At 37.6% G+C, this 27813-nt stretch overlaps 1 protein-coding gene across 1 annotated transcript in view; it reads left to right on the top strand.

Moving 5' to 3' along the window:
* The window catches only part of LCOR (ligand dependent nuclear receptor corepressor), a 64936-nt gene that overhangs the window by 8055 nt on the left and 29068 nt on the right, over positions 1 to 27813 (top strand). The window contains exons 2-3 of the mRNA XM_068197846.1: positions 22386 to 22451; positions 22868 to 22947. Of these exons, the coding sequence (XP_068053947.1) occupies positions 22386 to 22451; positions 22868 to 22947 (146 nt within the window). The remainder of the gene's footprint in view (positions 1 to 22385; positions 22452 to 22867; positions 22948 to 27813) is intronic.

Below are 27813 nucleotides of genomic sequence, written 5' to 3'. Positions count from 1 at the left end.
GTGCACTTCAGATGGAGAGTCTTGGGATCAGAAGAGTCCTCTCAGCCTGTGCCTTGTTTTCTGTAGTCTTGGGCTTCTAGAGAAATATTTTTATATATTTGAATGGAGAAAATATATTTCCTTTGGTTTAAACAGCAACCTGACTTACTTCTTGCCTTCTTTGGGAGTTATTTGGTCCTCATTGTGAACAAGTTGAAGATAAGCTAGTGTTAACAGCAGACCTTTGTCTCAAGTTTGGTCATCTCCTGGGTTAAGGTCTGTCATTGTGACAAAAATGATGAGAGCTGCTGTCTAGGTGATGCTTTATCATGGACTTTAGATGAGTTTCTGAGACCATGCATAAAGAAAATTTTTGCAGAAGTGGATGCTTAACTTGCGTTTCCCTCTGCAAAAGCAAGAGACTAGGAAAGTATGGGGGTAATTTCCTTTTCTGATCTAAACAAACTTAAAAGCAATCTTAAAGCAGCGATTCCATTTACATCCTTCAGAATAGGAGGAGCATTGCTGCCTTACCTAGCTTTCTCTCCTATTTTAAAGTCATTAGTGAAACTTAAGTTTATATGATACCAGAATCTCTCTTCTGGGGTTTCTCTCAAGGGTCTTACTTTTATCTTATGAAGAAAAAAAAATCTGACAGTGTTCACTTCCAAACAAGCATTGAAAAAACTTTTCTTAAAAAAAACCTACTGCACTTTTGTGTCAGCGTTCATTTCTTGATCTAATTGTCCTCTTTGGTAAGTAAGAGGAGTGTTCCTTGCTGGTTTTAAATGTCCTTTGGAAAAGTTGTGCTCTTATTCGTCTGGAAGTTGAAAGTTTCAGTTACCTTGGTGGTTATTCTTTATCTGTATGCTGTACCTTACTATCTTTCAAAATATTACAAGATTAAGAAAAGGATGAAGACATGTGAGGGAACATATTGCAGAATGTGTTGTGTAAGACAAGTGCACTGAGTCTTTGTCAAAACGAAGTGTCAAAGTCTCTTGAAGGGGGAAAAAGTAGTTTTTTCCCTAAAATATTTCCCATGAATGTTTAGTTTATTCTAACTTATACTTGGTGGCCAAAATTGTATCAAGTATAACACTAAATTTGGTATTTCTGGTTAAATGTCTAACTACTGCCCACACATTTCTCTTGGTTTTTTTATACTTTTCTATCATCCTTGTCAATCCTGTGCATTCATACAAAGTAAGGAAAACGTAATCATCTGTAACTGTACAGTAAGATGCTATGAGAACCTAGTTCTTGTATCTTACAGGAGTATTTTTGTAAACTCACAAAATCTAATGCCTTGGTCTTGCCTCTGCAGTTTTTCTTGAGTGATGTACAGTCATTTGGGAATGAATGGCTTTAGTGCTCAGTTGACATAGGCCATGCAGAGGTCCATTTTGCATATGATCTTTTGAATTCAGCAGGGATGCTGCATTTTTCTTGAACAACCCTAAACTACTGAGAGAGCTGTGTTTTGCCAGAGCTCTCTTAAAACAGTGTTTTTCAATCTGAAGTTGGCAAGAAGCAACTGTGGAAAAACAAGGCTATTGCCAATAGTTTAAATTGTGTGGCATTTTTATGCTTTTCAGGATTCCACAACTTGAAAATTACTGCTCTAAATGATTTGTAAATGAGGGCTATTTTTCCTTTCCAAAGTACGGAGTATGAGCTGATTGTTAGTGATCCATTAGATTAGTATTGATTTTTATCTTTCCTTCTTCTTGAACTTAGCTATTTAAAAGTATGTTTTATCCAAAAATTGATGTCATGGAGGATACTAAGTCTGGATAACTTCAGTTTGAAAGCTGACTCCTGAAAAAAGGTTAAAGTGGTGTTAAGTAGGTCTGTTTACAGAACTGCACTCTGTGAATGTAGAGCTTCTGTATTTTTCCTTCCAAGAATCTTGCTATGAAGGCCAAACTCCTGCTAGTGTGTGTTAGAGCTAAAGATTTCATTGCATTCCTCCCTTACACGGTTGTGAAAGGAACTTTAAATATGCGGGCTTGAGCGTAAACTGACGTATTCTCCAAGCAGTGCATTGGCAGATGCCCTGAAACAACAGGTAAACCACCTTTCGGGTCTCAAGAGGACATGGATTTATTTATTTTAATGACTAGAAGGCATTTGAAGTATAGGATGGACGCTAAGCTGTTTGGTAATCCCTTAGTGCACTGCTGTTCTGGGTATCAAAACCCAAATAGTCTCCACCCTGGCCACTGTCCTCCTGATTCTTTTTTTGCTAGAACCATAGCTGAGGTCACAGTTTGAGCATGCTAACAGTACAAAATTGAATAGAGTTCAGAGGTTACTCTTCTCAACAAGTTACTCAGTTTTAAAATAGTTTAAAATTTGACTTTGTAAGTTAAAGATGTTGCAGAACTGCAGTTGACTTTGCCGTGGAGGCTGCACTCCTTTCCTATGACAGATTGGTTCTTGTTCTTAAATCATCTGTTTGCCTGTGACTAATCTTGAATTTGTATCTTTCTGCTGCTTGTACTTTGAAGTGAATTCTGTGCTCCAAATAAAAACAGCAGACAGGACTTTACATTTTCTCAACTCCTTGTAGCCCAAGGACTGCTCCTGGCCCTAGGGTAGGAAATGCCTTACACAGTTTGGTATATAATGGGAGGTGCTTAAGAGGAAGGCAAGAAGTCGATCACAGCTGCTTTGGTCTATACTTACTGGCATGGTGATGAACTTTAGCAGCTAAATGCGCTTGTGATGACACCTCACAAATTTCAGAAAGTAAGCAGTTATTTTTGGAAACTTTTTTTTCCCCTCAAGACTAAAACTACTAAACCTACTTAAAAAAAAGTCTACGCAAAAGCAGTTTTTTCCCAAGAAATCGACACCTTCTGCTTATCTTGTTTGTGGGCATTTCAGCATCCCAACCTTATATCCCTCTTGATGTTCCTTCTTGTATTTCTAGTGTCTGAAAGTTGGAGGGCTTTCCATTGCTGTAGGGAAAGAAGAGTAGTTATTTCCTATTCAGTTAGGGGGAAGAGATAAGCAGTCCTCTGATCTCATCTTTAAGGCAGATGGATCTTTGCTCTCAGCATGCCATGGTGCTGCCTAGGGGAGTCTTGATGATTCTACTGGTAAGCAGCAAACAGAGCTAATTTCTGATTTGGTTTGTACTAGCAGACTTGAAGGGTTAAGAGTGCTGAATTTATTGTGCAGTTTTGAGATTCTGTTGGTGGTGTCAAAAATTTCTCTAATAAATAAATCATGCTCTGAACACTGGTTTGCTGCCCTGTAGTTTTGCTGGTGTAGCTCTATTTGGTCTGTTTTTAAGCTGGGTTGTGAAGACAAGGTTTAATAAGCCTTGACTCTAACGAGAAGTCGCAGGTTAGTGTGAACAGAGGCTATGGGACCTTAGCTGTGAGTGGGCCAGAATGAGAGCCATGGATGTGGGTGCATGGAGGAATCCCTGTCAGGGATGTCCTTGCTTCTGAGCTAGGAACCGTCTGTTCTCAGTGGCAGTGAAAGGACATCAGTGCCTGCAGGAGCACCTTGTGGTTATGTGTGACAAGTGAGGCTCTCCTGAGGATTAATTCCTGCTTTCTGTCAGTGCGGCAGCCAGCGTGTAAATGTGCTTTGGCTGTAGTGCCATGACTGCCTCACCCTCTGCTGTCAGTCCACACTCCTGTAGGGCTGGGGTCTAAAGCAGCTTGAGTCAGGTGGTCTTAGGAAATTGATCTCTTGCTTCTGATGACCTCACAGAAGGTCATAAGCTTATTCTTGTTTTCAAAATGACATGTAAAATACTTGTCTGTGGGCTTTCAAACACCTTGGTATGGCATTGTTTAACTCGGGTGGCTTCTCCCTGCTAGTTTTTTTTTGAGGGGAGGTAGAGATGAAAATGAACTAACAGGACATCATAGCATTGAAATATCCCAAGAGTTTTTCTTCTTGGAACCAGTGAAGGAAAATGAATATATCTTTGAAACTAGATCTCTTGAAAATCCAGATTTAGCATAAATGAGGATGCTTCACAAAGAATGCTTTTAGAAAAGGAGATGATGTGCTTTAATAGCTGTGTAAAGACTAAACTCTTCCAAATACATCTTAAAGCATTTCTGGGGAATGGTCAAAATATTTCCCACTATAGAGAAAAAACAGTTTCAGGTAACTAACTACCTGATCTTCCCATCAAAGAGAAAAGTGTATTCTTTTGAAGCCTTTGCTTATTAAAGTTCTAATGTGAAACTTCAGGGGGCAGTGTTTGGGGAGGCACTGGTGGGAGAAGGTAGCAGGTTCTGGTGGGTTTGTTTTGGTTTTTTGGTTGGTTGGTTGGGGGTTTTTATTTTGTTTTGTTTTCGTTTTGTTTTTGTTGTTTTAAGGTTAAAAAGTCAAATGGAAGTCACCATGAAAAAGCTATTCTAAAACCATACTGTTTTCAGTTAAAGAGTTAAAGGTTAGGACAGCATAGGGATGTGCCTAGATAGGTTCTTTGAATATTTTTAAAAGGAAATTAACAGAAAATGATGCTCAAGAATATCTAATAAAATTACTGTTGGCTTTTGAACCGAGTTATTCTTTGTCCAGAATTAAGTTAAACATTATGCTATTTTTTAAACTGTATTGCATGACATTAAGCAACTTTCTAGAGGGTCAGATTTCCGAAAAGGCATGAAATTACTCTATTTGCAATATCACTCTTTTGGTGAAAAATATTGAAATGTATTAATTTTATATACTCTAGAAGTGATGTTCAGTGTTTGTAGAAGGTGCTATAGGAAACATTAAGTAGACTTTTTTCCTTTTTAAAATAAAGGAGAGATTATGCTAGAGCAACTGTAATAAAGCATTTCACCTTGATATTGAAGAAACTGCAAGTCCACATTTCGGTCCTTGCCAAACTGCAATTTAGTGTTACATTTAGAATAGGTACAGGTTTGGGCAGTAACTCCTACCATAATTTCTGAGAAATCACAATTGTATGTCTTTTAACCTAAATGAGCAGTATGGGAGAGTATAGTTGTTTAATGCTGACCAGTATATAAGATTATTCAGGAAACATTTTGGTTCCACCACTGGTAAATAGAATACGTGTCCAAGGGATGCTTAGCAGTAAAAGTGAATTTCTGTATAAAAACACAGCAGTTTTTACTCTCATACAGATTTAAAATGCTGCAGGAGAAGGGTGATCATACCACTCCCTTTGTGCCACTGCCCTCACTTTGTGTAAATGCGTGCTGGGTTGGATCAGGAAACTGATCCCTGAGCCATCTTGTTGTGTTACTGTGCAAATGTGAGATGAGTGAGCATCTGGGGGGGTGGGGAGGATGAGTGGGATCAGCTCTTTCAGTGGAGAGGTGGATTTATCACGGATTAAAGTGCCAGGTGATCAGTAATCATAGCTTCAAAACATTGAAGACATGCTGCAGAATGAACTTCCCTATTAGAGTAACCTTCAGTTTGCAGTAATCTGTCTTCTACTGACTTCGGATAAGTGAATTGTGGAATTTTGAGTTTTCTTGCTCTGCTTCTCATAGTTAACAATTTTTGTGCGATATATTTTGCAGTCATATATTTTGCATGCATTTTGCTGCTGTTTAATTTTTACCACCCTCCTTTAATGCACTTGAGTCAGGCAAGCCTCATTTTACTCCTGATGCTGCCTTATTAGTCAATGTGCCTTAAGTTGCACTAAGTCTTGAGCAGATAAAGATCTTTTTCCAATATGTTTATGTTTCATAAAATTAACAGGAAGTTACAGAGAAACTGATGCTGTAACTGGGACATTAGGGTCATCCCTAGTTAGCAAAAAGTGGTTTTCAGGGATGAAACCAGCTGAATCTATCTTTATATCCCCTAGCAGTCATTCTCATAGGTATTTCCCCGCTCTGGTTCCTTTGACATAATGGTAGTCTAAATTCTCCTTCTGAACTAGAGTTCAACACATTTTTGAATATTGGCCTAAAGGAAGGGATTCTCTTTACCTCTTTGGGTAATCTGTGTATTTGGGCTTTAACAAAATGACAACAATCTCTGCTAGGGTACCATACACCTTATGATGCCAACTAGGGAGATGGGCCAGTGCTGAAACAGCTTGTTTGGGGTCAGTGTTCTCCCAAAGAGCAGGGGCAGTGGGTTTCTAGCCTCTAGAACCTCCTGGACCTCAATCCCTCATTACACCAGACTTCAGAGCGTTCTTGGTCTAGTGCAGTATCTTCTGTTTTCAGTGAAAACAGTCCCTGCCACAGAGGGATGCATAGGTTTGGACCGGGCTTTTTATGTGGTCAGCCAGTCAGGATGCATATTCAGCACTGGTTTAGGGATTTTGTGTTAAGACAAGGTTTAAAAGTCTCATAGGGCTTGCTTCCAAACGGGAGTCATTAGAGAGAAAAAGCAGGTAGAGCTAAGGGCAGTTAGCACTTGTGCCGAGTTCATCTGAGATTCATCAGCCAGCAGCACCTGATGGCTGACCAAGAAGTATGACAGGTCTGTGTCAGACCAGCCCTGTGTTCACGAGAGAGAACTGGAGCAAGAACCAGTCCCATGTAACACCTGCCTGCTCATTCAGCAGTGGGTCCCATTGCCTTCCATAGGAGCTGTGTGATCTGTGTGCTGGCCTCTCCTGCAGGAGCATGGGTCTGTCCTGCTCCTGTGTGCCTCACCTGTTCTCTGCAGCACACTGTGCCAAAACCTGTGGACCATGGAATATTGTTGACTCTATCTCCTTTCTGTTTTAATAGGCCTTGATTTTCCAGCATTTTTACTGTAACATGCATCTCTCATGGCTTTCATTTGCAAGGAGTCCAGTGCAGTTACATCTGACAAACTGGAGTAATTGCATGCTGTTACAAACTGGAGTAATTGCATGCTGTTCTTTAACAGACATTTAAGCAGCAGCTACACTTCTACTTCTGAAAAGAGGTTTTCTGTGATTTGCTGGCAATGCTTTTCATGATGGCATTGTTTAAGTCATCTCCTTGTATTGTCACTTACACTTTTGCCCTTACTGGAATTGGGATTCTGGGCTAGTTAAACCTTTTTCTTAACACTGAACACCCATTCTCATGCAAGGTGAACTTATAGAAGTTACTGCTTAAAAAAGAGAAGTGAGGGGTGTGTGTGCAAAACCACTTATCCTTTCTGCAGTCTCATGAACTTCAAGCAGTGTAACTGATGCAGTGTAGGAGTAGGAATGAGTGATGGAGTAGAGAAGGAAAGGGCTGCAAAACCTGCTGTTGCTACTGCTCCAGAGACTGTGCATTGAATCTGTAAGGTGATTGGACTTTGCCTCTATGAATCTTGCCTCATGCTAGCACTGATCTTTTAAAAGGGGCAACAGATTACAGAGATACTTTGCTAGTGTCCTCTGGTGCAAAATTAGAGATTAATTTTTGTTATGTCTAAAGCCTTGCATCTTCCTGAAATACAGAGTTCTTCAGTGAGATTATGTGATTCTTGGTTCTGTACTGTCTTTATAGTTTGAACTAATTTAAAACCCAAGCTATGTTTCATGTACCTTTGGCTTGAGGGATACCTGGCAACATGTTGTTTATATCTCCATAGAAATATGCAGGGCTAACCAGTTTCTGTCACAGATGAGGCAAGCTGGTAGGAGCTGTTTTGTTCTTGCCATCACACCACAAGCAGCAGCTGAAGATGTGCATAGGATGACTTATTTCAGAAATCACATAGCTTAGCAGTTGTCAAGAGGAGGAAAAACCTCCAGTCTCCTGTTTGCTTGTGATGATGGGATGCATAAACTGGAGCATAAGTCTCCATGCTGAAGCTTCTCCTAATTTTCAGCAACATGATAGTCAGGTAAAATATGGTAAAATGTTGAACCTTTTGGTTTGGGATGTTGTTTTTTTGTTTTGGTTTTTTTTTTTTTTCTCTGTGGACTGCCATGAGTTGCCTCATGGAACTCTTGTTACCAAGGGAAACAAATTCTGTAAAATTAGCCTATTTTGTTAATTTGAGAATGAATCAGAATAAATGGTTCTTAGTTTGTGTCTAGAAATATTTCTTAGAAACAAAGACTTGGCAATCCTTGAAGATGTATGCTGGTTACTGTAACTTTTATATTTACATTTGTCTGCTGTGGGTGGGGAGTCTCTTGTAGCCTTTCTAAAGGCAGAGTCCATGCTTTCCCTCCTGTTATCTTTGCTATTAAAGCTGGATAGTGCTGACATCTTCCTTGATGGATGAGTGGATGTCATTCTTGGGAAAAGTAAATTTAAGGCAAAAGTAAATGGTGAAGGACTTTTTTTTTAATTCTTCTTTTTAGTAGTTGAACTAGCTGTTTTGGTTTATTTTCTCAAGGACCACAGGAATAAATCTGAACAATGCAAGGTTGAGTTGCACCTGTAAAAATGGATTCATTTTCTTAGCTTCCTCCTGTTCTGCACAAAGCCACGAGCAGCAGAAGTACTGGAAGAGCCTGCTGCGTAGGCTTATGCTAACCGTATGTTAACTTTGCTTAAAAAAATTAAACCCTACCTCCTGCAGAACTTGATTTGCCATTGAGAAGAGCTTTCTACTTGCTGGGCATGAAGGGGAATTTTTCAGTCCCTGGCAATTGTGCAGAGATGGCTATTGTTATTGGCTCAAAGACTGTAGAAAGAACTTTAATTTCCCTGCTCTGTTTGGTGCCTCTGCAACTCCAGACTGTCTTTCAATGCAAATATGTAGCTGACTGTCCACTGTTGCTGCTTCTAGGTTCCTTTCATTTTACATTTTATTCTGCTGTCCTTGTGGTTCTTCTACATTGAGGGTTTGGAGTTATTTTTCATGAGGTGTTTTTATTCCCAAAGTAATTTTATTTTTTCTCTGGGTCATGTATGTATTTGTCTTCACTAATGTTTGCAGCATCTCCAAACATAGTATCCTCTGTGAATTTAACTAACGTGCTGTTTACCCTTTCTTCCAGATCCAGTTTCTGATCCTACTTCCACATTTGGGAGTATGCAAGGGACAAACACATCTCTTTGCGTAGCTTGACTGGATATCCCAAGACTAGGATGTTAGTATATTTAAACATTTTTTTTGCATTAAAATGTTGCCAGTATCTTAATTGCACATAGACTATTATTTCTTAAATGTAATTAACTTTATTGGCATTATGCATATTCAGAAGCTTGCTGGTAAAAACATTCTGCAGTCTGACTAGTGCTTATTGGTGACTTTAAAATGGATGCAGGAGTAAAAAGAATTTCAGGGTTGCTTTTTACATGAGCTTATTTAGTGTTACAGCTTTAGCACTCATTCTTGAAAGTGTTGGCTCTTTGTGTAATAAGATTAACTGTAGGTTAATCCATGAACATATAAAATCTTTAGACTATGTTCAAGATAGTTATGAAAGAACATTTCAGACTTCTGAATGCATGAAGAGAGATTTTTAAATACTTGAAATAGTCAAATATCTATAGAAATACTTGCATCAAATAAGTGTTAACGAAACCCAAAATTGCACACTGAAGTCTTCTTTGACTCCCTGCATCGCAGGTCATATTATTATTCTGGGACGCGTAAGGAGCCAGTTGTCTGGAAGAGTAAGCCCTATGCTAAACTATTTTTGCAGATTTGATAATGCAGCTTTCTTAAAAATGTGTTTTGTGATTGTATCACTACTACAAAATGAGGTATTGCATGTTTTCTGTTATGTAAGTAATTGTATGGAAATAATTAGCAATTCAAAGACAAAGTCAGCATTAAACTATGTGCTGTTATGAAAAATGTTGGGTCTTTGACTTGGCTACTCTTGGGAGTATTCCATGTGTTCAACTACTACTGTACTTAATTGAATTACTTATTGAACACTGAATATAAGCAAGTATTTAAAACACTGAAGCCACTAGGATGCTGAATACAGTGTTCATTGTGGAGCTGTGGATTTTGCAGGTTCCTTTCCAGCTTTAGTTTTCCAGTGTGCTTCTGTTATTTTTCCCCTGTAAATGAAAGGAACTTTCTCTTCTTGAGGTTTGAATTTCTTTTGTTAAAACTGCTGCTGACCTTCTTGGCTATGATTTTACAGTGATTAGATATAGCTTCTCTGCTTGAATTTTAATTGGTACTGTTCAGCTCTGTACATGGGTAATAAATCCAGGTAAAATTGCAATTCTTCTTTAGCTTGGCTACTTTGGCAAAAGAAATTGTTCTGCAACACTTGTTCTAGTATCCCACTGCATTTTGTTTTAGTGTCTGATTTCCTTCACTCATACCTCTGGTGTTATTGCTGTGGTTTTATAGAAAAGTGTGTTATGGTTCCTACAATTGTTCTAGAAGTTTAATATTCCTTGAACTTGGAAATATTTCTGATGTCAAAGATAACTTTTTTGAAAAGTTGGTTATATTTGAAATAATTTTCAGTGTACTTAAGATATAAATTGACAGTAGTGGGGAGCAGGGCACTCACATGAAGTAATTATTAATGCTTCTTGCACACACAGTCATCAGTAATTTACTGTTCCCTCTTTGTGTCATACTTTGTGCATTATGTGTGCATGATAGTCTTTTTCTTTTAGAGAAACTTGTATATGAAAAAATTCTGTAGGGGAAAAAATACCTTAAGGGAAGATATTTACAAAGTGTCATAGACGTCAACAAACTTTGAATAGTTGTTAGTGCTACTGTAGACTTTTAATCCCTTAGGATCAGATGATTAGGGTGTAGCCTGCAGAAGCTCAGTTTGTATCGAATTCCTTTGCTGTTTATATGGCTGTACTGCTGGCAGTTCCTAGCTGTGGATTAGGAAATCCACATTTCTGAGATTTTGCTCTGAAAGAACAATTGAGAAGTTACAAAAAGAGCTGCTTTGATTATAAGTGGACAGTGATACTGATCTTAAAAGATGAATCTTCTAGCAAAGCAGCGCTCAAAATTGGGAAGGGTTTTTGTTGCTTTTTCTTATAAAGGTTGTACTAGATACTTCAGTTTCTGGTAAATATAGCAATACAACAGAGTGAGCAAGCTTGAGAAGATTTGTGTATAGGTTGCCTGGAAAATTTAATTCTGATTTGGAACAAAGGACTAAATTTTGATTTGGAAGGCTGAATGCTCTCCCAGTGTTTCTTCACTTAGCATCAGAGAATTGGTTTCAGATCTTCTGATCATCCTAGTGATGATAGTGACTTCATTCTTTGAAAAGATCTGAGGGAGGTGTAGCAGGTTTACCAAGACTTTTTTATTGAGATACTAACTGTGAAATTAGAGCAAGACTGGCTGTTGTCGAAGTTTTATCTTTGTAAAAGTTTGATGTTCTTGACTAGAAACCTGTTATTTGTTTAACTGTTAGCATATTCTGAGATTCTGCTGCAACACAGTGACATTGAGAAACTTAGTGTGAAGAAAGTATGGGACTGCTGTCTTCTCTCAAGTTCAGATCACAAAGGACACTTTGAAGCAAAGAACTTCAACTAGATTGAAAATAAATGTGTGAGGGTATAGGGTGGCTTCAATCAAAGTACAGTGGATTAAACATTTGACTAAAGAAGGCCAATTATATATGCTATATTTCAGGAATTCCAGAAGGTCTAGAATAAATGAGATGGAGAAGACAGCAGTGTCAAAAAGCTGCACACAACTGCTTGGTTTGTGGAAGACTTAAAGATGATGATAGGAACTGAAATTACTATGTGTATAACTCAGGTGCACTATAAGCTGTTAAATATACCATTAGATGCCAAATTCACTGTAGCTATCCAGAAAAGGTACTTGGGAATAACTTTGAAATCCTGAATGGCCATCATGAAATCTGTGTTCTTTATCATGTTACTTTTGCATCAGCCAAATCCCAAGGGATCTTTTCTGGCTATGATCTTCTCTTCTGATCCAGTAATTATTTCAGATATCTGTCTTTAATCTGAATAAGGGAAAGGCATTCTGAGAGAGCGAACAACTAAGTTGGACAGATCTTGATTTCTGCAATGTTGTTTAAGATGTCCCTCCCTGGTCCTGCCAGTTGTTCCTGCTGATGTAACTGGACTAGGCCAGGAAATTGTTCCAATCTAGAAAAAAAGGCAAGCAAAAGTGATTTTTTTAAAATCTTCTGTATGTTCGTATGTAGTAATTTACATTTCCAGTCAAAAGTGTGATTAGAAATGCTGATGGTTAAGCAGTCTGAGCTCAGCTTACAGAATTGGTGATGTGTGTCTGAGGCTAAAGGGTTAGTAAGACTCCAAGGGTTTTAATATGAAATGATGGTAGACATTATGTGACACCAAAAGTGAGAAAAAGATTAATCAGTCACTTGCTCTTTGGGAAAATTTCACTAAACCCCAAAGGTCAAGCTTTTTTACAGCTATTTACTGTGGATTTCTGGCATCTGAGTGTAGTTATTTTTTTAGAAAAGGTATACTGTTCCTCATCTACACTGAGTAATGTTCCATCACATCTGGCAATTTCAGTTCCCGCAGTTAATTTCAGCACCAAATTGTTTTTCTGCTGATGTATTTTGTTACAAAGTTGCCAGCAGTGGTGCTGATGCTTTTCTGTTTCCAGAGGAATATCAGGGCTTGCAGCTTCTTTAGTCCATAGGCATAACCCGAGGTGTGACTGAAGGATAGTTGTCAGCAGCTGTGCTGATGCTTTTCTGTTTCCAGAGGAATGTCAGGGCTTGCAGCTTCTTTAGAGCATAGGCATAACCCAAGGTGTGAGTGAAGGACAGCCTAAGAATATTTCTGTTAGTATTTGGTTCTGTTGACACAAGAATAACAGTAATACAGCTGTATCTTCCTTGCTGTATGCAAGAGTAGTCATGTGCTTACTTTGTACCTTTGTGTTCTTAATACTACTGCTGTGCAAACAACCATAAAGTTGGAGAGGATTGTTAGGCTTAGTTTTGCTTCCTTTGGGTTTGCACCTTGTGTTGTAGACTCATGGAATAATGCCTCTCTTGATGTATAGTTGCAAGTGTGACTTCAGTGACACTTAGTCACTATAACCTGCCCTGTAGCTGGGATGAATTCTGTGTCTTTCAGTGTTAAGATACTCCTCTGTGTGAGTTGATTTGTTTTCAGGGTTTTTGTTCAAGGTATATAACCTGTGACTCCCTGCCCTGCTTTCATTTACCCTTTCATTTTTGTGTAGCTGCCTGTATCACCTTCTGATTTTACCTAGATCATCCTTCCTTTTGAGACAGAACTGAGCTGTCCATCTGAAAAGGCTAAAGATACTTTTGTAGCATTTCTGGAAAGCCTTCTCAAAACATTACATGTGCTTCATATTCACTCTAGTCATGATTCAGCTTTCTTTCCATAATCTAGAGCTTTCTTTGCTTTTGTTAGCTTCTTAATCAGGATTTAGATACACTCACTGGTGTAGTGAAAGAATCACTTGCCTTAATAGTGTTGTATCATTGCATACCATAAGATTTTTCAGGATGCCGTGAGTTAGCTGGAGTCAAGGTGTACTGTTCATTGAGGCAATTATGTAATGGCTTATTGTGGAGGTTTATTTTACACCAGAGAGACTTACAATCACAAATAACAGAGTAAAAATGCTCTTGGCAACTTTTACCTTACAGGTAAGCTCAGTATATTCACCTCTCAACTCAGAAATGTTCAATTGTTTTCATGGGTCTATTCATTGAAGGTCATCAGATTTTCAATGATTAGTGATATAATTATGTTTAGTTTCCTAAACAGAATCATGTTTTCATTCCTATTTGCTGAATACTGAATAGATCTGAAAAATCTCTGTAAGATGGTGAAAGGGATATCTATAACTTGAGAGCTGAAAGAAAAGAATAATGTATTCAGTTAATTCAGTAATGAATCATGGTATAAATGACCTCTTGTGGTAAAGAAGTTGAAACTGAATCACACTGCAGGAGTTTTCTAGATCACAGCTGTGGTTTGGTAGATGCTTTTTCTGCTGGCAGTACATGTTTAAGTGGATTCAGCAGCTTGTACTTACCATTTCTGGGCTGAATTTTAGCTTTGAATTATTTCAATTAATGTGGTTCCAGTAGGTGACTGTTGCAGACAGAGAACAATGTCAGGCAAGACTGAATTGCTGAGGGAAGGCAACCCTCTTCAAACAGGACAGTTGTGGAGTATGAAATGTAGCTCATATCTCAGCTAGTTCAGCTCATCCTCTAATGCTTCTGCGCTATGCCAATATCTCTTGAAGTTGGGATGAAAGCCGCTGGTGTCCTGTGCTTCCATATAGACAGCTTCTGTGGGAGAGGGAGGGTTCTTCTGTGGTTTAGACTGACTTGGACCTCTGCTGTACCTGCTCGTGGCAAGTTGTTCCTGATAGCACACCTGGCCTGCTCTGTGATACGAGCATTTCTGTGGCCATGAAATAAAGTAGAGCAGAGAATTGATGCTGCTGGATATCCTGTCTTTTCCGTGGGAGACATTTTCCAGGTAGATCAATTTCATCTACTGCAAGGCTATTTTTAAGTTTGTGCCTTAGGGGCATGGGACATGGGGATAAACAGTGGTAGTTAATGAATGCCACCTTACCTTTGCTTGGGAGTGAAGCATTAACGGTTTGTCTCCAACGGGAAAAAAGTTTCAAGGTTTTTATTTTGCTGCAATAAGTAATGTAACACGGTTTAAAAAAAAAAAAGCCTCAAGTTTGAGAAATGTTTGGGTCTCCATAATTTGGTCCATGATGATTTGTGCTAGTGTGCATTCTCATTCTTGAGCTATTTGACTCTTCTAATCTGTTTGTAAACTTCCTAGCTAGTTCTTACAGTTTCTTATCAGTGAAAGTTGTACCTGGTTGCCTGCTGGAGCTCCATACCTGGAGGTTGAACAAATAAGAGCACTGACTTTGAACTGAGAAACTGAAAAGCAAATCTCACTTCAATTTTTATTTTAAAAATTTGTGTTTGGATTTTAGTTTAGTTAAGTTCTTTAAAAAAAAATTCAGATCCTATTCTACCATTAAGTAAAACTTATTTTTTAAGGATGCGTAGAAAGTTGGTAGTTACTGAAACTCCTCTGTTGTAATTCTTTGTCATTTTGTGCTGTTGGTATTTTCTGGTTTATTTTCTGAGGTAATAAAATGCAAGTATTTACATGAGAGGATTCCAGTTAGGTCCTGCATTAGTGGTGACTAGCTGTGAAGGAAACCAGTCTCCTGATTTTGAGTTAAAATGTAAACCAGAAACCCACAACCCCTGACTTGAACAACTAGCCACATTAGTGGTGCAGTGTCTACAAATTGGAAGATCCTTTCACCCCTGCAAATCCATATGAAGATTGCAATTCAGCCTGCCAGAACAATTGATGTATCCTGTGGGCATCTTGAGACAGCCATTGAAATGTCCTTAGCTTTTCTTGAATTTTTCGTCTGAGAGTTTTGATTGGAGATAAGAAGTTTGCATGCCTTTGTGTAAGTCTCTTCTTGATATCAGATCACACACACAAAAATACTCCTCGTGGGAGGGAAGCAGGAGATGATCCATATTTTGCTATACTCTGCACTCTGGCAACAAGCTTTTATAACTTGTCACTTCTGGTTTTTTGGGGTTGAATTTTCAGTTGTAATCAGTGAAATAACCTGCCAGTTAGAGTGCTGACATTGGATGGAGAGTCTCCTGTCTCCATTTCTTGTACTGCGACGCAAGCTGGTACTTGCTTTGCTTCTCTGCTCTTCCTTGTAGAGCAGAGAAATCTCCCCTGTTCTAGGGTATTTGGCAGGGCACTTTTCTGCTGTGAAGGCAAGTGCATTGCAGCTCTGTAGTTCTGATATGTAGCTGTTATGCTGTCATATTTAACTCATTAAATTTTAAATGCCTTGCCGTGAGTTTGGGATTGCATCAGAGAAAATGTTCTTAGACTTCATTCTCAGAGGAAAAGGAATAGCTTGGTTGAGAGGGATGTTTGGAGAGCAGAGTGAGGATAGTCTGCTGCAGCTTTTTAATTAAAATTCCAATGCTAGTTTGTAATTTTTATAAAGTCCTGCAGGATTGATGATCAGTCAGAAGCACTTCTATTAACAGTTTTTGTAGTATTTTGCTGCTTTTTTGATTTCTCAGCTTACTGCTGTGGTAAGTTACTGCAACAGTGATGTAGTGGCTGTTTGGCAGAACATGCACCTTGTTCGCTTCTTGCTTCTCTACTGGAGATGCTCTTCTACAGTGAATAAAGCATTACTCTAAGGCCAAAGAATTCTTTTGAGCTCCAAGGGCCTGTTTAGGGACCTCAGCACATGATACTCTGTATTCTGTCTTGAGAACAGAAGGCATTTTGGTGCAAAAAGCTATAGAAGAGCTGTGTGTTGCTATACAGAACTTGGATATATCTGTTCTTTTAAACAGTACCTATCTTAACATTCTTAGTTCTTTTCTTTTGTATGCATGTGTCTATATTGCTCTTAAAGAACCAGGTTGATATTTAAGGTCCTCATAATCCTCTGGAGCAGGAATGTCTACAGTAAGTCCCTGAACAGTGCAGTTTCATTAACAAGAATGAGGAAGCATGAAATTTGAAAAATTGGTTGAGATGCGCAGCTTTTACTTTGTTCCCCAAGAAGCAAAGCTAAAGCTAAAGCAAAGTTGATTTAACTTGTAGTTGGAGTCCTGAATTGGTCTCCATGCAGATAACGAGATCTCTCATCATAGGTGGATGGGAGTTTCTTCTATTTTGTTGCATGAATAAAAGAATATTCACAACTTATAATTATATGCATGTCATGAGACATAGTGTATATTAATAACTGTCCTGTGACTTTTTTCCACCTCCCTTGTTGCTTGGTCTTGCTTTTCTATTAAGATGCCTGTGACTGAAACATTCCAGTTTAATAGATTTTTGTCCTGAAAGAGACAGAATTCCCGTGTTACACATAGAGTGTAGGATTTTTCTGAATTAATTCCTGCTTCAAATCCCATAGCTGTGGATAAATATAACCAATCTTGACCAGAAAATGTAGGCATGAGAAATCCAGTAAAAACCTGATGTGATGATGGTGGCTCTTGCTTCAAACTAGTTAATGAGACTCCTAACATGATGAATCCAAGTGCTGGGGGAGAATGAAAGGGAAATAGATTTCAGCAACCAGCCTATGCTCTCCTAAATAACACCTTCAGAGTCCTAGAGTAGGGAAAACGATGATCCAGTCCTAGGGTGCATGTCTTGTGTCTTCAGTTGGACCCTTGTAAAATTAAAGAGTGTCTTATGTCTGGCTGAGTTTGATCAGCTTCCAGTTTCAGCTTTGAGAAGCTGTTTTTCCTGTTCCTAGATGTGTGATTTGTGGCTTTCTCCATTCCCCCTACCCCCCTTTCCAAGTAGTGTTTAATTGCATTTGCTTTCGTAAGCAGCCTCTGTGACCTGGGCCTTTTGTTAATTGCTGCTCTTCCTGTCTTTGTAGCTCCAGCAAATTTAGTGACTGCTTTCTTCCAAGTCACTGACTAGGACTGAAATGGCAAATGACACAGGGCCAAGAACCAGTACCTGATGGACCTCACTGCCAGTAGTTTCTCACTGCCACCAATATTTCAAGACCTGTCACTTAATTGATCTCTAATGTTTTGTATTTATTTGACTGATTCTTTTTTCCTTTGGTTTGCCTTAGGGTTTTTTTTTTGATATCTGGTTTTAGTCAAGATGTGTCAAGCCAGCCCAAAAGACTAAAAATATTATATCAAACCTGTTGTTAATTAAAATTTTAGTTTTGTAAGACTCTAATAAGAATTTCTGTAAGCCCATGTTGATTGACACCATTTTTGCTGTCAATTCCTGAGAACTGTTCATTTGTTTTGTAAACCTTTACCAATTTGAGACCCCGATACTAACTTGTTTAATGTTGTGACATTTCACAGTGATTTTTTTTTCCTTTTTTTGAGCCCATTGGGACTTCCACAATATTCCAGGACTTTCTGAAATTAAACACTGCTGCAAATACTCTGAGTAGCTCACAGAAAGAAAACCAACACATATTAAGACAATTAACTTAAAAATGTTAGTAACATCACCTTGATTGATTTTGTTGAATGATTATATGCCATTCTGTTGAATGTTTTGTAATATACCATACTCTTACATATATTAGCTAAAAAATCCAATCTCTGTGTGACTTGGTTTTGATTTTATCTTTGCTTACTTTTAAGCTGACTGCATCTCCTCTGTGACTTTTACAACGTTTCTGAGTTTTGATTTATCTTTTCTGCTCTGAATCTTCCTGTCCATCATCCAACCGCTTGTCTCTTCTTTGTGCTTTTACTCCTAGTCACTTGGGTTTGGGTTTTGTTGGTTTTTAAATTTTTTCCCCCATTTAGCAGGTCAGTTTTTTTCCCCCATGGTTTTGGTGGTTTTTAATATGTTCTTAGATGGTTAAGAAATTTAAAGAAAATATATAGCCAGCTAATGTCTCAAGTGACTTGACTAAATTTCCAGCTTTTTGAAGCTGTCCTTTTAATGTACAAATTGATATATATTTGGCTGTTTATTATAAATAAATGCTGATGAATCACTTGTCTTAATTTCTATTGCAACTGGTCAATTGCAGTTGGATTTGATCCTTGTGGATCACTTCCAACTCTGGATATTCTGATTCTCTGGTTCTGTGACCTGCTGTACTTAACTGCTGGCCTGGGTAGTACTCATTAAGTCTATTGAGGTTTAGTTTATAAATTGATATTCACCAATTAAATTGATATGCACAGATAAGGGCTGAGGAGTTGACAACTATGTATGTTGATTTAAATTTTCTGGCCTTGCTATGTTGATTTTTTTTTTTTTTGAGTTTTTAACAATTTATGTAATCATACATTCAGAGCAATTGTAGTCTGTGCTTTTTTACTACCCCCAAAATGATTTGTACCTGTAAGGTAAAGCCAAGCTTTACTGCTTTGACTAGATACATATCTAGGGCCAAATTATGTAGTGACTATTCAAAGGTATATTTGAGCTGTGCTGTCTTGAGGGGGAAAAAAGCATTGTTTGACATGCTAGGTTCTGTGTCAGTGGCACTCCAGAAATGCATCCCTATCTTTTTCTGAAGATCTTGCATTCCTGTTTTTATAGTAGAGAATGTGTCTTTGGCTAATCTGCATTACTAGAGATGGCCAGTGACTTCTCTAATGCTGTTATCCCAAGGAGCCTGCTACCTACTTAATGATCACAAGAGCTCTCAGTTTAAAGGGAGAAGATGACATGAGGGCCTAACTGGATTTGTTTTTTTTCTTTGCAAAGCTTATATTAATCTATTGTGTTAAATTGTTGTCTTCAACCATTAGCCATCAAATTACAATTACAGTTTAAATTTATGACAAAATATTTGGTTACAGATGGGTAAAAATGCCAAGAAAATATGAAAATAAAACTATTTAGGTGCAGAGACAAAACTAGTGAAAATGAATCATGATGAAGACTGCATAGTCAAGCTTTTTTTCCCCTCTCTTCTCTTTAGTTTTAATTTCTTTCCTTGCTACCCTTAGCAGAAAAATGGCACATATGTATTCTGATTTTTACCAGAGGATCTTTTAGGGGATGCTTTACTTGTAGAGCTAACTGTTGTGAAATAGGAATAAGTGTGTAAGAACCTCTACATTTAAAAAGTTATTCCACCCTTGTTTCAGTACTAAAGTTTTTTTTTCTTTGTTCTGGGATTTATTTTTTCTAATTCTTCACTTCCTAGAGAGCTTTCTGGAAAAGAGAGATGTTTTACACTTTATAAATTCAGGGTTTTTTTTAAATTAAAATATTTTTTAATAAATTCTAACACTAACATCCAAAAAATGTTTTCCATTGGAAGGGTCATCAGTAACATTTGTGAGAGTTAAATATGTGGCTGCTTTGATTGTGAAGAGCATATCAGAGATCTAAATACGACTGATATTGAAAATCTAATCTGATATATAAACAATACTGATTTCTAAAATAGTGGAATTTTCTTTCTTTTCCTTTCTTCTAATTCTGTTGTTGCTGCAACTTTTCCACTGGCTCTGCTCTTCAGCTGCTATGAACTATCAGACGCTGAAATGCAGATGATGAAAATATAGAAACTGGAATTTAGCAGAGGGAGCCATGTTAATTTCTGTTCCATTTGAAATGCAGGAAAATATCATCTGCCAAATGGAAAAGGACAATCGGTGGGAAAAGAAATGTTCTTTTCAAGCTTCTAAGAGCAGTGACAATGGAGAGAAAAAATACTATAAAAAGTAGGCAGCTCCTTTTTCGAGATTTTGTTTTCAATGTATTCTGCATGATTAACTGTACACAGTTGCTCTTTTGGAGCCCTGAATGACTGAACGCAACATCACAGGGCTTAAACTGCCTTTGCTGCATTGCACTTTGCATTTGGGGGGAATAGGGCTCAGCTTTATGGCAGTTTTACCAGTCTCTAGTATAATTTTTGAATACATTCATACTTCCCTTATTTGCCTTTTTTAATGTCAAACATTGCACATAAGATGTTCTGCTGTTGCTATGCAACTGCTAAATCCAATATTTAATATTAATAAAACCCGAGTGGCATTAGCATCACTCAGAACAGTGGGCTAGCAAACTACCATCGTACAATATCCAAGCTGTAAAACTTGGCAGGGACTTCAGTGTGCAATTGCATGCATAGCAAACTGTGGGGCATGAGTCACTGGCAGTTACTATTAAAAGATTGATGAGTTTGAGTAAAATTTCTGAAGTCTTTTGATTTTTATACATATATATATATATATATATATATATATATATATATATATATAAATATAAGTTTTAAACAAAAAGATCAAGAACAGGGTTGGTTAGCTATTTTCCTTAAGGTTTCATTTCAGAGTCAAATTCTGAGGGTCTCTACCCATATGTTAAAAATGTTATAAACTATTCAGCATTATAAACCTATGGGTCAATACCCTGATTCTCCTATTTTTCTTCTAGGTCAGGTTGGTCGGCCCTTTCCCACTGTTCCTGCCATTTCCTGAAGCCTGAATTGGCTTTTTTTGGAGGCAGTGCTACTTCTCTGCCTGACAAGGTGCTGTTCAATGGGATGTGTTTCCAGTTTCTCCTCTTCCACCTTGTTCTCTGATTTCTCCCTATTTCTCTTTACTCTTGACTGTTATTTCACCTTTTTTTTTTTTTTTTGGTTCCTGGTCCTTTCTGAGATTATATTTTTAGTGTTGTACCTCAGCAATGCTTTTGCCATCTAAGGCATGTTGCACCCTGCAAATTCTGTAACATCCTGCATCTGATCGCTGAAGATGTTGGTGCACTGACACTCTTGCTGACACCCAGAGGGTTGAAACACTATTTGTCATTTCCTTTTGAAGACTGCTCTCCAAAACATAACTTAGATATTAGGTCTGGATGAAGTCAGAATTATTTTAGAATTACCGCTCTTTTGAAGTGTAATAAACTATTTCCTTCATAGTACAAGATCATTTAGATTTTGACTGATATCTTAAAGATTGCTATTTTGGGTAGTTTATCTGTCCCTGATTCACCCATGCAAGTTTCTCTAAATTTAAAACCATATTTTTGTTTCTTAATTTGTTTTTTATTTCTTCTTCTGCCACTCAAAGACTCAAACAAGTAGGAGAAGCTAGAAGCTCCTTGCTGCTTGCAAACCATTCTTAAAGCTACAAAGCAAAAAGTATTGGAGGGGGAGGGAAGGGCAGGTGATGTAGTAAGTTATAGTCTTGAATTTTTCTGGTCATTCCATTTTTTATAAATTTTTATAAGGTGGAATTTGTCTGTCATCCTTGAGGTAATCTTTGTACTTTTCATGCTTACTCTGCTAACTCATCTTCTCACAGTACTGGATAGTTAATGGCTCTGTAGGTTTTTTACGGCCAGCAGGGGGTTAGTGTAATATTGATTGAACTTTTCCAAATAGTGGCAGTAATTTTGGTGCACGTTTTCCCTCTTCTGAAATAAACTCAAATTGATTAGATTTGTTTTAAGTGAGGTATAAATCGTGGCATTGAAGTAAATCGGACTGTGTGTGTCTTGGATGTGGATCTGTGATGGAAATTTCATTCCTTAGTGATATGGCAACTCTGAATCCTTCTCCTTTTAATTTTCTCTCCTCAAAACTGCCATTCTTGAGGAAACACTGATTCTAATGTTTACTGAAATTCAGAAAAGTAACTGAATGCCACTGAGATGGAAGAATGTATTTTTTAAGTTGGGAATATATACCTTCTTTCAGTTTGGAGGCTTAAATGAGAGTATTCGTATTTGTGTAGAAATTACTCGGTCATGTTGTAGAACCTGCAGCTTCCTGTGTTCTTTTCAAAATGGTTTATTTCAATGTTGTAATGTTCTTTGTTTTTAACCTAGCTACATAGAAAAGTACAGGAGTCAGTGGACTCTAGATTGTGCTATGATTTATCAGTAGTTCAGTCATCACAATTGACCCATGTATCTTGTAATACTTGGAGAAAACGTGTTGAGCTCTGTTCTTGGAACAGATAAATATAGAACTGCTATTGTGAATATTGTAGTGACGTACTAATCTAGAAAGCTAACAATTCTTTTATTTGCTTTTAGGGTTTGAAAGTATTCTAGAAGGCCTGTTTGGACCTGGATTATTAAAAGATCTCAGTTTGTTTAAAGGTATTCAATCTCTATGTTTGTATCTTGTTCTGCATTTCTAATGACAGAAGCAGCCTCAGCTCTGCCTCTAGAAAATGTGTGTTACCGTGGTGATTTGTGCTTTTTTTTCCCCCTCCCCCAGGCAGTGCTCACAGTTAGTTTCATATTGGCTAAAATTACTAATGAGTGTGCGTTCATCTTTATGTAGCTGGGAGTGTATTTTGCAGTGCTCAGAAAAACAGATTTGTTGTGCATAGATAAAATGTATATAGTTTGGTAATCTGGGGATTTAGAAAAATGGCCGAAATGAAGCCTGAATCCTCAGAAAGCAGGCAAGAATGTTGTGAAACAGGTATTTAATTCAGCATTTCTCTTTTGGCTCCAGTTGTGTCGTGGTTTATGAATATGAAGTAATTTGCTATTCTTCTGATTTACAGACTGTGAGCCTGAAGGTGTTTCTGATTGGTCTTTTGATGAAAATTGTCTTTTCTGCTGCCTGAGAAGAGAAAAAGTGAAGGTAACAATGCAGATGTGTGAAGCTAGTAGTTGTAGGGGAGGGACAAAGGGAGGGAGTTTGCTGCTCCTAGTTAACTGAATATGGAAAATCTGCAACCTCCTACCCCTTTCTTCTCCTTTGGAAAAAGGTTTTCTGAATTAAAATATGCAAGTTAATGAACAGACTTGCCTCTTTCTTGGCAACTTTTTCTTTGTAGTATGTAATGCAGATGGTGGGTTTCTTTTTTTTTCTTTTTTTTTCCCTGTGTATTACCTCTTTCTGTTTGGTGTTTATTTGTTTTGGGTTTTCTTGAGTTCTTTGTAAGGGATCTTGTTGGGAATCATTAAACCCTCCCCAAGGGAGCCAGACTGTGGCTTGTGCATGTTTGCTACAGTCAGACGATGGACTTATCTTTTAAAAGTGTGGTCCATTTTAACAATCTAGAATCTTGTTCTGTATCTTGGAATCTTCTTCCCTGTGGGCCATATCCTTTTATTAAAATGCTCTTCTGCGTGGTAGATTTTGTACTGTGCTTGTTCATAATGAAGTCAAAACCTAAACATGGACAAGTCAGGTTTGCCAACAGAATAAACTTGCAGTTTATTTTCTTAAGGAGATTATAGTTGTATATAAAATAAAAGCTATGGTGCTATACTGATTATTGTTCAGCCCACATATTGAAATTGTGATTGTTCTATAACATAGGAAGGAAGGATCATCTGTCTTGGCAAAACTTCATTTACTGGAATTTGTAACTACTGCTTCTTCCTGCCCAATGTAAAACAACACCAGAATGGATCTCTATCAACTTAGGAACGAAACAAAAGCACTCTTTCCTCTGCAGCAGCTAACATGTAGCTGCATGGCTTATCCATAAAGGAAGTGCCTTGTGGCATTGATATTTGCCATGCTGCCAGTTCATGTGTGTTTCTGTATTACAGCTTTTATTAAGGCAAAAGAGGACGTTTAGGAATGCTTGCATTTAGAACAGATGTAAGTCATAGTTATTTCATTGAGACTGACAGCAGGTAACATGTATGTATGCTTCTTGTGTAAGGAGTTCTGTCTTTTTTCTTACCTCATCTCATAAAAGGACAAAATCTGGTGTTAAGCACAGCTCTAGCTAAGCCATTGAATTGATTCAGAAATTAATTTTGTGGTGGGTGCGAGACTGGTCACAGTGTGGGCCAATTGGACAGTGTATGGGTAGGTATTCAAAAAGGCAGTCTTACTGCCCTCCAGCCTCTCTGCCAATTCTGTTGGGTTTGGGTATTTTGGCTTTTTGGCTTGTCTTTTTGTTTGTTTTGTTTTTGAATGAATAATGTGTCCTTTCAGGTCTAGGGTTTTTGTGTGTCATCTGAGAGATGGTAGGATGGGAGCGCTTCCCTTCCCCTGTGAGTGCAGCAGATTGATGCCCTGCTAGCACTGATGTCATTAGCTTGCAATACAGAGTTAAATATGATTCTTTCACAAGAGCCCTCAAATAGTGTGAATTTGACAATATCTTAATTGGAATTATAATATCAGAGAACAAATTGTTGGAAAAAAGGTTGTTACTTAGTTTGGTATTTAGCTAAAAAATGGACAATTTTCAGCTAATTTAGTTCAATTAAATTTGGGATGGTACTAGTTTATTTGACATCTCTTCCATTGAACATCTGGACTGATCTTTAATTCTTTAGGGAGTTGCAGGCTGTTCATGTGCATCCTCTCACCTTGTTTGGAAAAGAACTGGGCAGGGTGACATGGTTTGGGTTGGTGCTTGCATAAGTGCTGAGTTACAGAGTGAAAAGGTCTGTAATTGATGCTGTAGCTGGGAGCGGGATAGCCACAAGCCCTGTATTAAGATAGCATGTGGCTGTGGTTGGCCTGTTTTTTGGGGTTTTTTTTGAGTACATAATTACCAATACCTCCTTTTGGATTAGCTGAATAATCAATTGATGTACTTGATTTTCACCTCTAAGTGACATGTAGGTACCTAGTGTAACAAGTTCAAAACCAATAAATATCTTCAGGGTTTTTTTTTTCTGGATTTCATTTGCCCATAAGAATTACCTGTAACTTAGGAGACCAGTAGTTGTGCATAAGTAGAAATTAGTTCTGGACTTTAGGATGAGAATTGGAGGCCACTATTAGTTTACTGGCAAAGCTGCTTACAGGGTAAGAATCTACATTAGCTGTCCCACTCTTTCAGTGATAGTTGTTATTGCCCTTGCAGGCAGTCGAGTTCAATTACATGACTTCTTCAAAGAATGGAAAACAATCTGCTGAAGTATTCTAAAAGGATCAATTTATTTGTAGCAGCAGTTCTTATTGCAAATATTGAGCAAATACCTGCATTTTTTGGCAGTCAAAATACAAGACAGGTTTTGATAGAGAAATGGACTTAATTGTCTTCATTTGAAAGAGATAATAAAATACAGGCAAAGTAGGGACCCAGCATCTTCCCAGATACATTTTTTCCCCAAATCCAAAGGGTTATGTCGAGTAATGTAGAACTTTTAGAAACTGGATTTTTTATTTTCATCACAGAATGCAGAATACACAATTGTTTCTGTATGGTGTGACAGGAAAAGAACTGGCTACCTAAGGTGCTGCTACCAGGTTATTAACGTGGATGCCTGTGTGCAGAAATGGACAGGTACCTTGAAAGACAAAAAAAAGTATTTAGCAGCTCTGGCTGCCTCCATGAAGTGAGAGAAAGATTGGGTTCTGTGGGACCAGATCTGACAAATTCACATTTGGATAATATGCAATTGTGGTCATTCTCTATTGCTTATCTATTGCTCCTCACTTTTCCTTCTGAAAGGTTGTGGTACAGTGAAGACCCATCACTTGCGATTGATTGAAGTGTATTTGCCTTATCTCTTTTTAATTATGATTCCTAATTTTTCTGTGTGGTTTGTTAAATAATCTGACTAAGCTGTGACTACAGGAGAGATCTTTGGCTCCATGTAGAATGTTTGTATCAAATGCGGTAGTCTCTAGTGTCATTTGCTCATAGATGGAGATCAAGCCTAGTTTAAGAAAGGCCAGAAGAAAGGAGAAACTGGAAAATAAATTCTTTAAGAGTATTCAGCTGAGTATATTCATGTGAAAAAGAAAACACTATTGTCTACAGTGACATAAAGCAATTCATGTGTGTTAATAGAAAAAATGAACACACACACATGGAAACACAACTAATCTCATTAGTTGGTGAGAGCAGAACAAGAAGGATAATACTCCTAAGCACATTAACTATTTTATAGATATATTTAAGCTACAAAAATTGCAAGAGAGAAAATTACTTCTAGGAGCATATTCTGAATTCATAGGCTGTTTGATGCCAGAAGATTTATTCTGGTCTGCAAAGTTCTCTAAAATACCTGGGCTTTAGTGAAAGGACCTCTCACAATTCTTTCATTTGTGAAGAAGTGTGTTAAGGTACAGCATTTGAAGAAGTTATTTTAAAATTCAAAATTACTCAGTTACGATTCGGGTATTTTTAACAGCTTGTAATATTTTACACAAATCTGATGACCTTTGACTGTGGAGGAACATAACCAGTAAGATATGAACTGTAGTACATGTCTGAATAATTCTGAAGAGAAGGTATCACTCATCTAAAGCATTAACTTGTAGAATAATTGAAGATGGCAAAGGAAATATCTGAAAATTAGTTGAAGTTGCAGAACTCTTAGAATTTTTGATGGCTTTAGAATGTGTTTAAGCTGTGTACAGAGTTCCCCAAGTGTGCTGGAGCATGCTCTAAAACATTTTAAATGGATTTCATCACTTGAAAAAAATCGAGCATTTAGACTGTCAGTTTTGTATTGTGTCATTTTAAAATAATTTGATATGGAGGCTAAAACTTGAAAAGATTGTTTGTGATAATTTCCAGATGTGTTTAGTAGTAATGCAGGGTTGCAGCTTTTCTTGTGCATCAGTGTTAATGTAAGCATGTTGTGGTTCCACACCACAATATGCTTACATTTATATTCCACTGATATATTTCTTTTCCCCCTACTATAGATAATAAATGATAGTCAATAGTTATGGATCAGTCAGGTTGTTTGTTTTGAATTTGATAAATATGATGTCAATCATCTTACTATAAATATATATATATATTCAGTAAGTGAGGGAGGTCTTAAAACTGATTAAACCATCTGAATTTTTATTAATACTAAGCTGTGAGCAGTTGTAGATGCTTTAAAGGACATGCTCAGAATTAAAAACGATCTTGATAAATTAAAGACAGACCTGTTTTGTCAAGTCACAAGTTATAGATGTCTTAAAAGTGATAGGATTGTAAAAGTAGTAAATTACTTTATTGACTGTTTCAAGAGAAGAATTTGTGTTAATACCTGGAGAGGAAAACCTGAATGCTGGTGAAGCCTCAAATGACCATAGCATTTTGAGAGATGTAAACAAACTGAATAGAATTGAAATAAAAGCACCAAGAATGATACTCTCTTGCAGGTAGAAGGAAAGAAGTGTCTGGTACCCTTAAAGGTTGTCTACAGAAAAATTGTTCTCCTTTGTGTTGGCTATGAATTAAAAAGACTGTACAATCTTAAGGGGGAAAAAAGCATTGGAGAAGACAACTTAGGGATGTTGTAATATTCCTTTCTTACTCAGTGTTCCTGATTTTGCTTTGAGTCAGGGTGGGAAGCTGGATTTTATCCCTAGGGTCCATGGGTTGACCAGTCAGACATGGGGTGGTCTCTGGGCAGTCTCCCTCCTTTTTCTCCCTGATGATGGATAGGAATTATCTCATCCTATTCTAGCTTGTGGGCTCTTCCCATTCCATCTGTGTGTGTGCTGTGGCTTAAACATGAAACTGCTGTTTGCACATCTACACAACAACAGCCTGCATCATACAGTTCTCTTCATGTCAGCAGT

This window comes from Anomalospiza imberbis, chromosome 8 (genome assembly GCF_031753505.1).
Source record: "Anomalospiza imberbis isolate Cuckoo-Finch-1a 21T00152 chromosome 8, ASM3175350v1, whole genome shotgun sequence".
Taxonomy (NCBI): domain Eukaryota; kingdom Metazoa; phylum Chordata; class Aves; order Passeriformes; family Viduidae; genus Anomalospiza; species Anomalospiza imberbis.
Note: the sequence above shows the minus strand (reverse complement) of the source record. Positions and strands in the feature narration are given on the sequence as shown.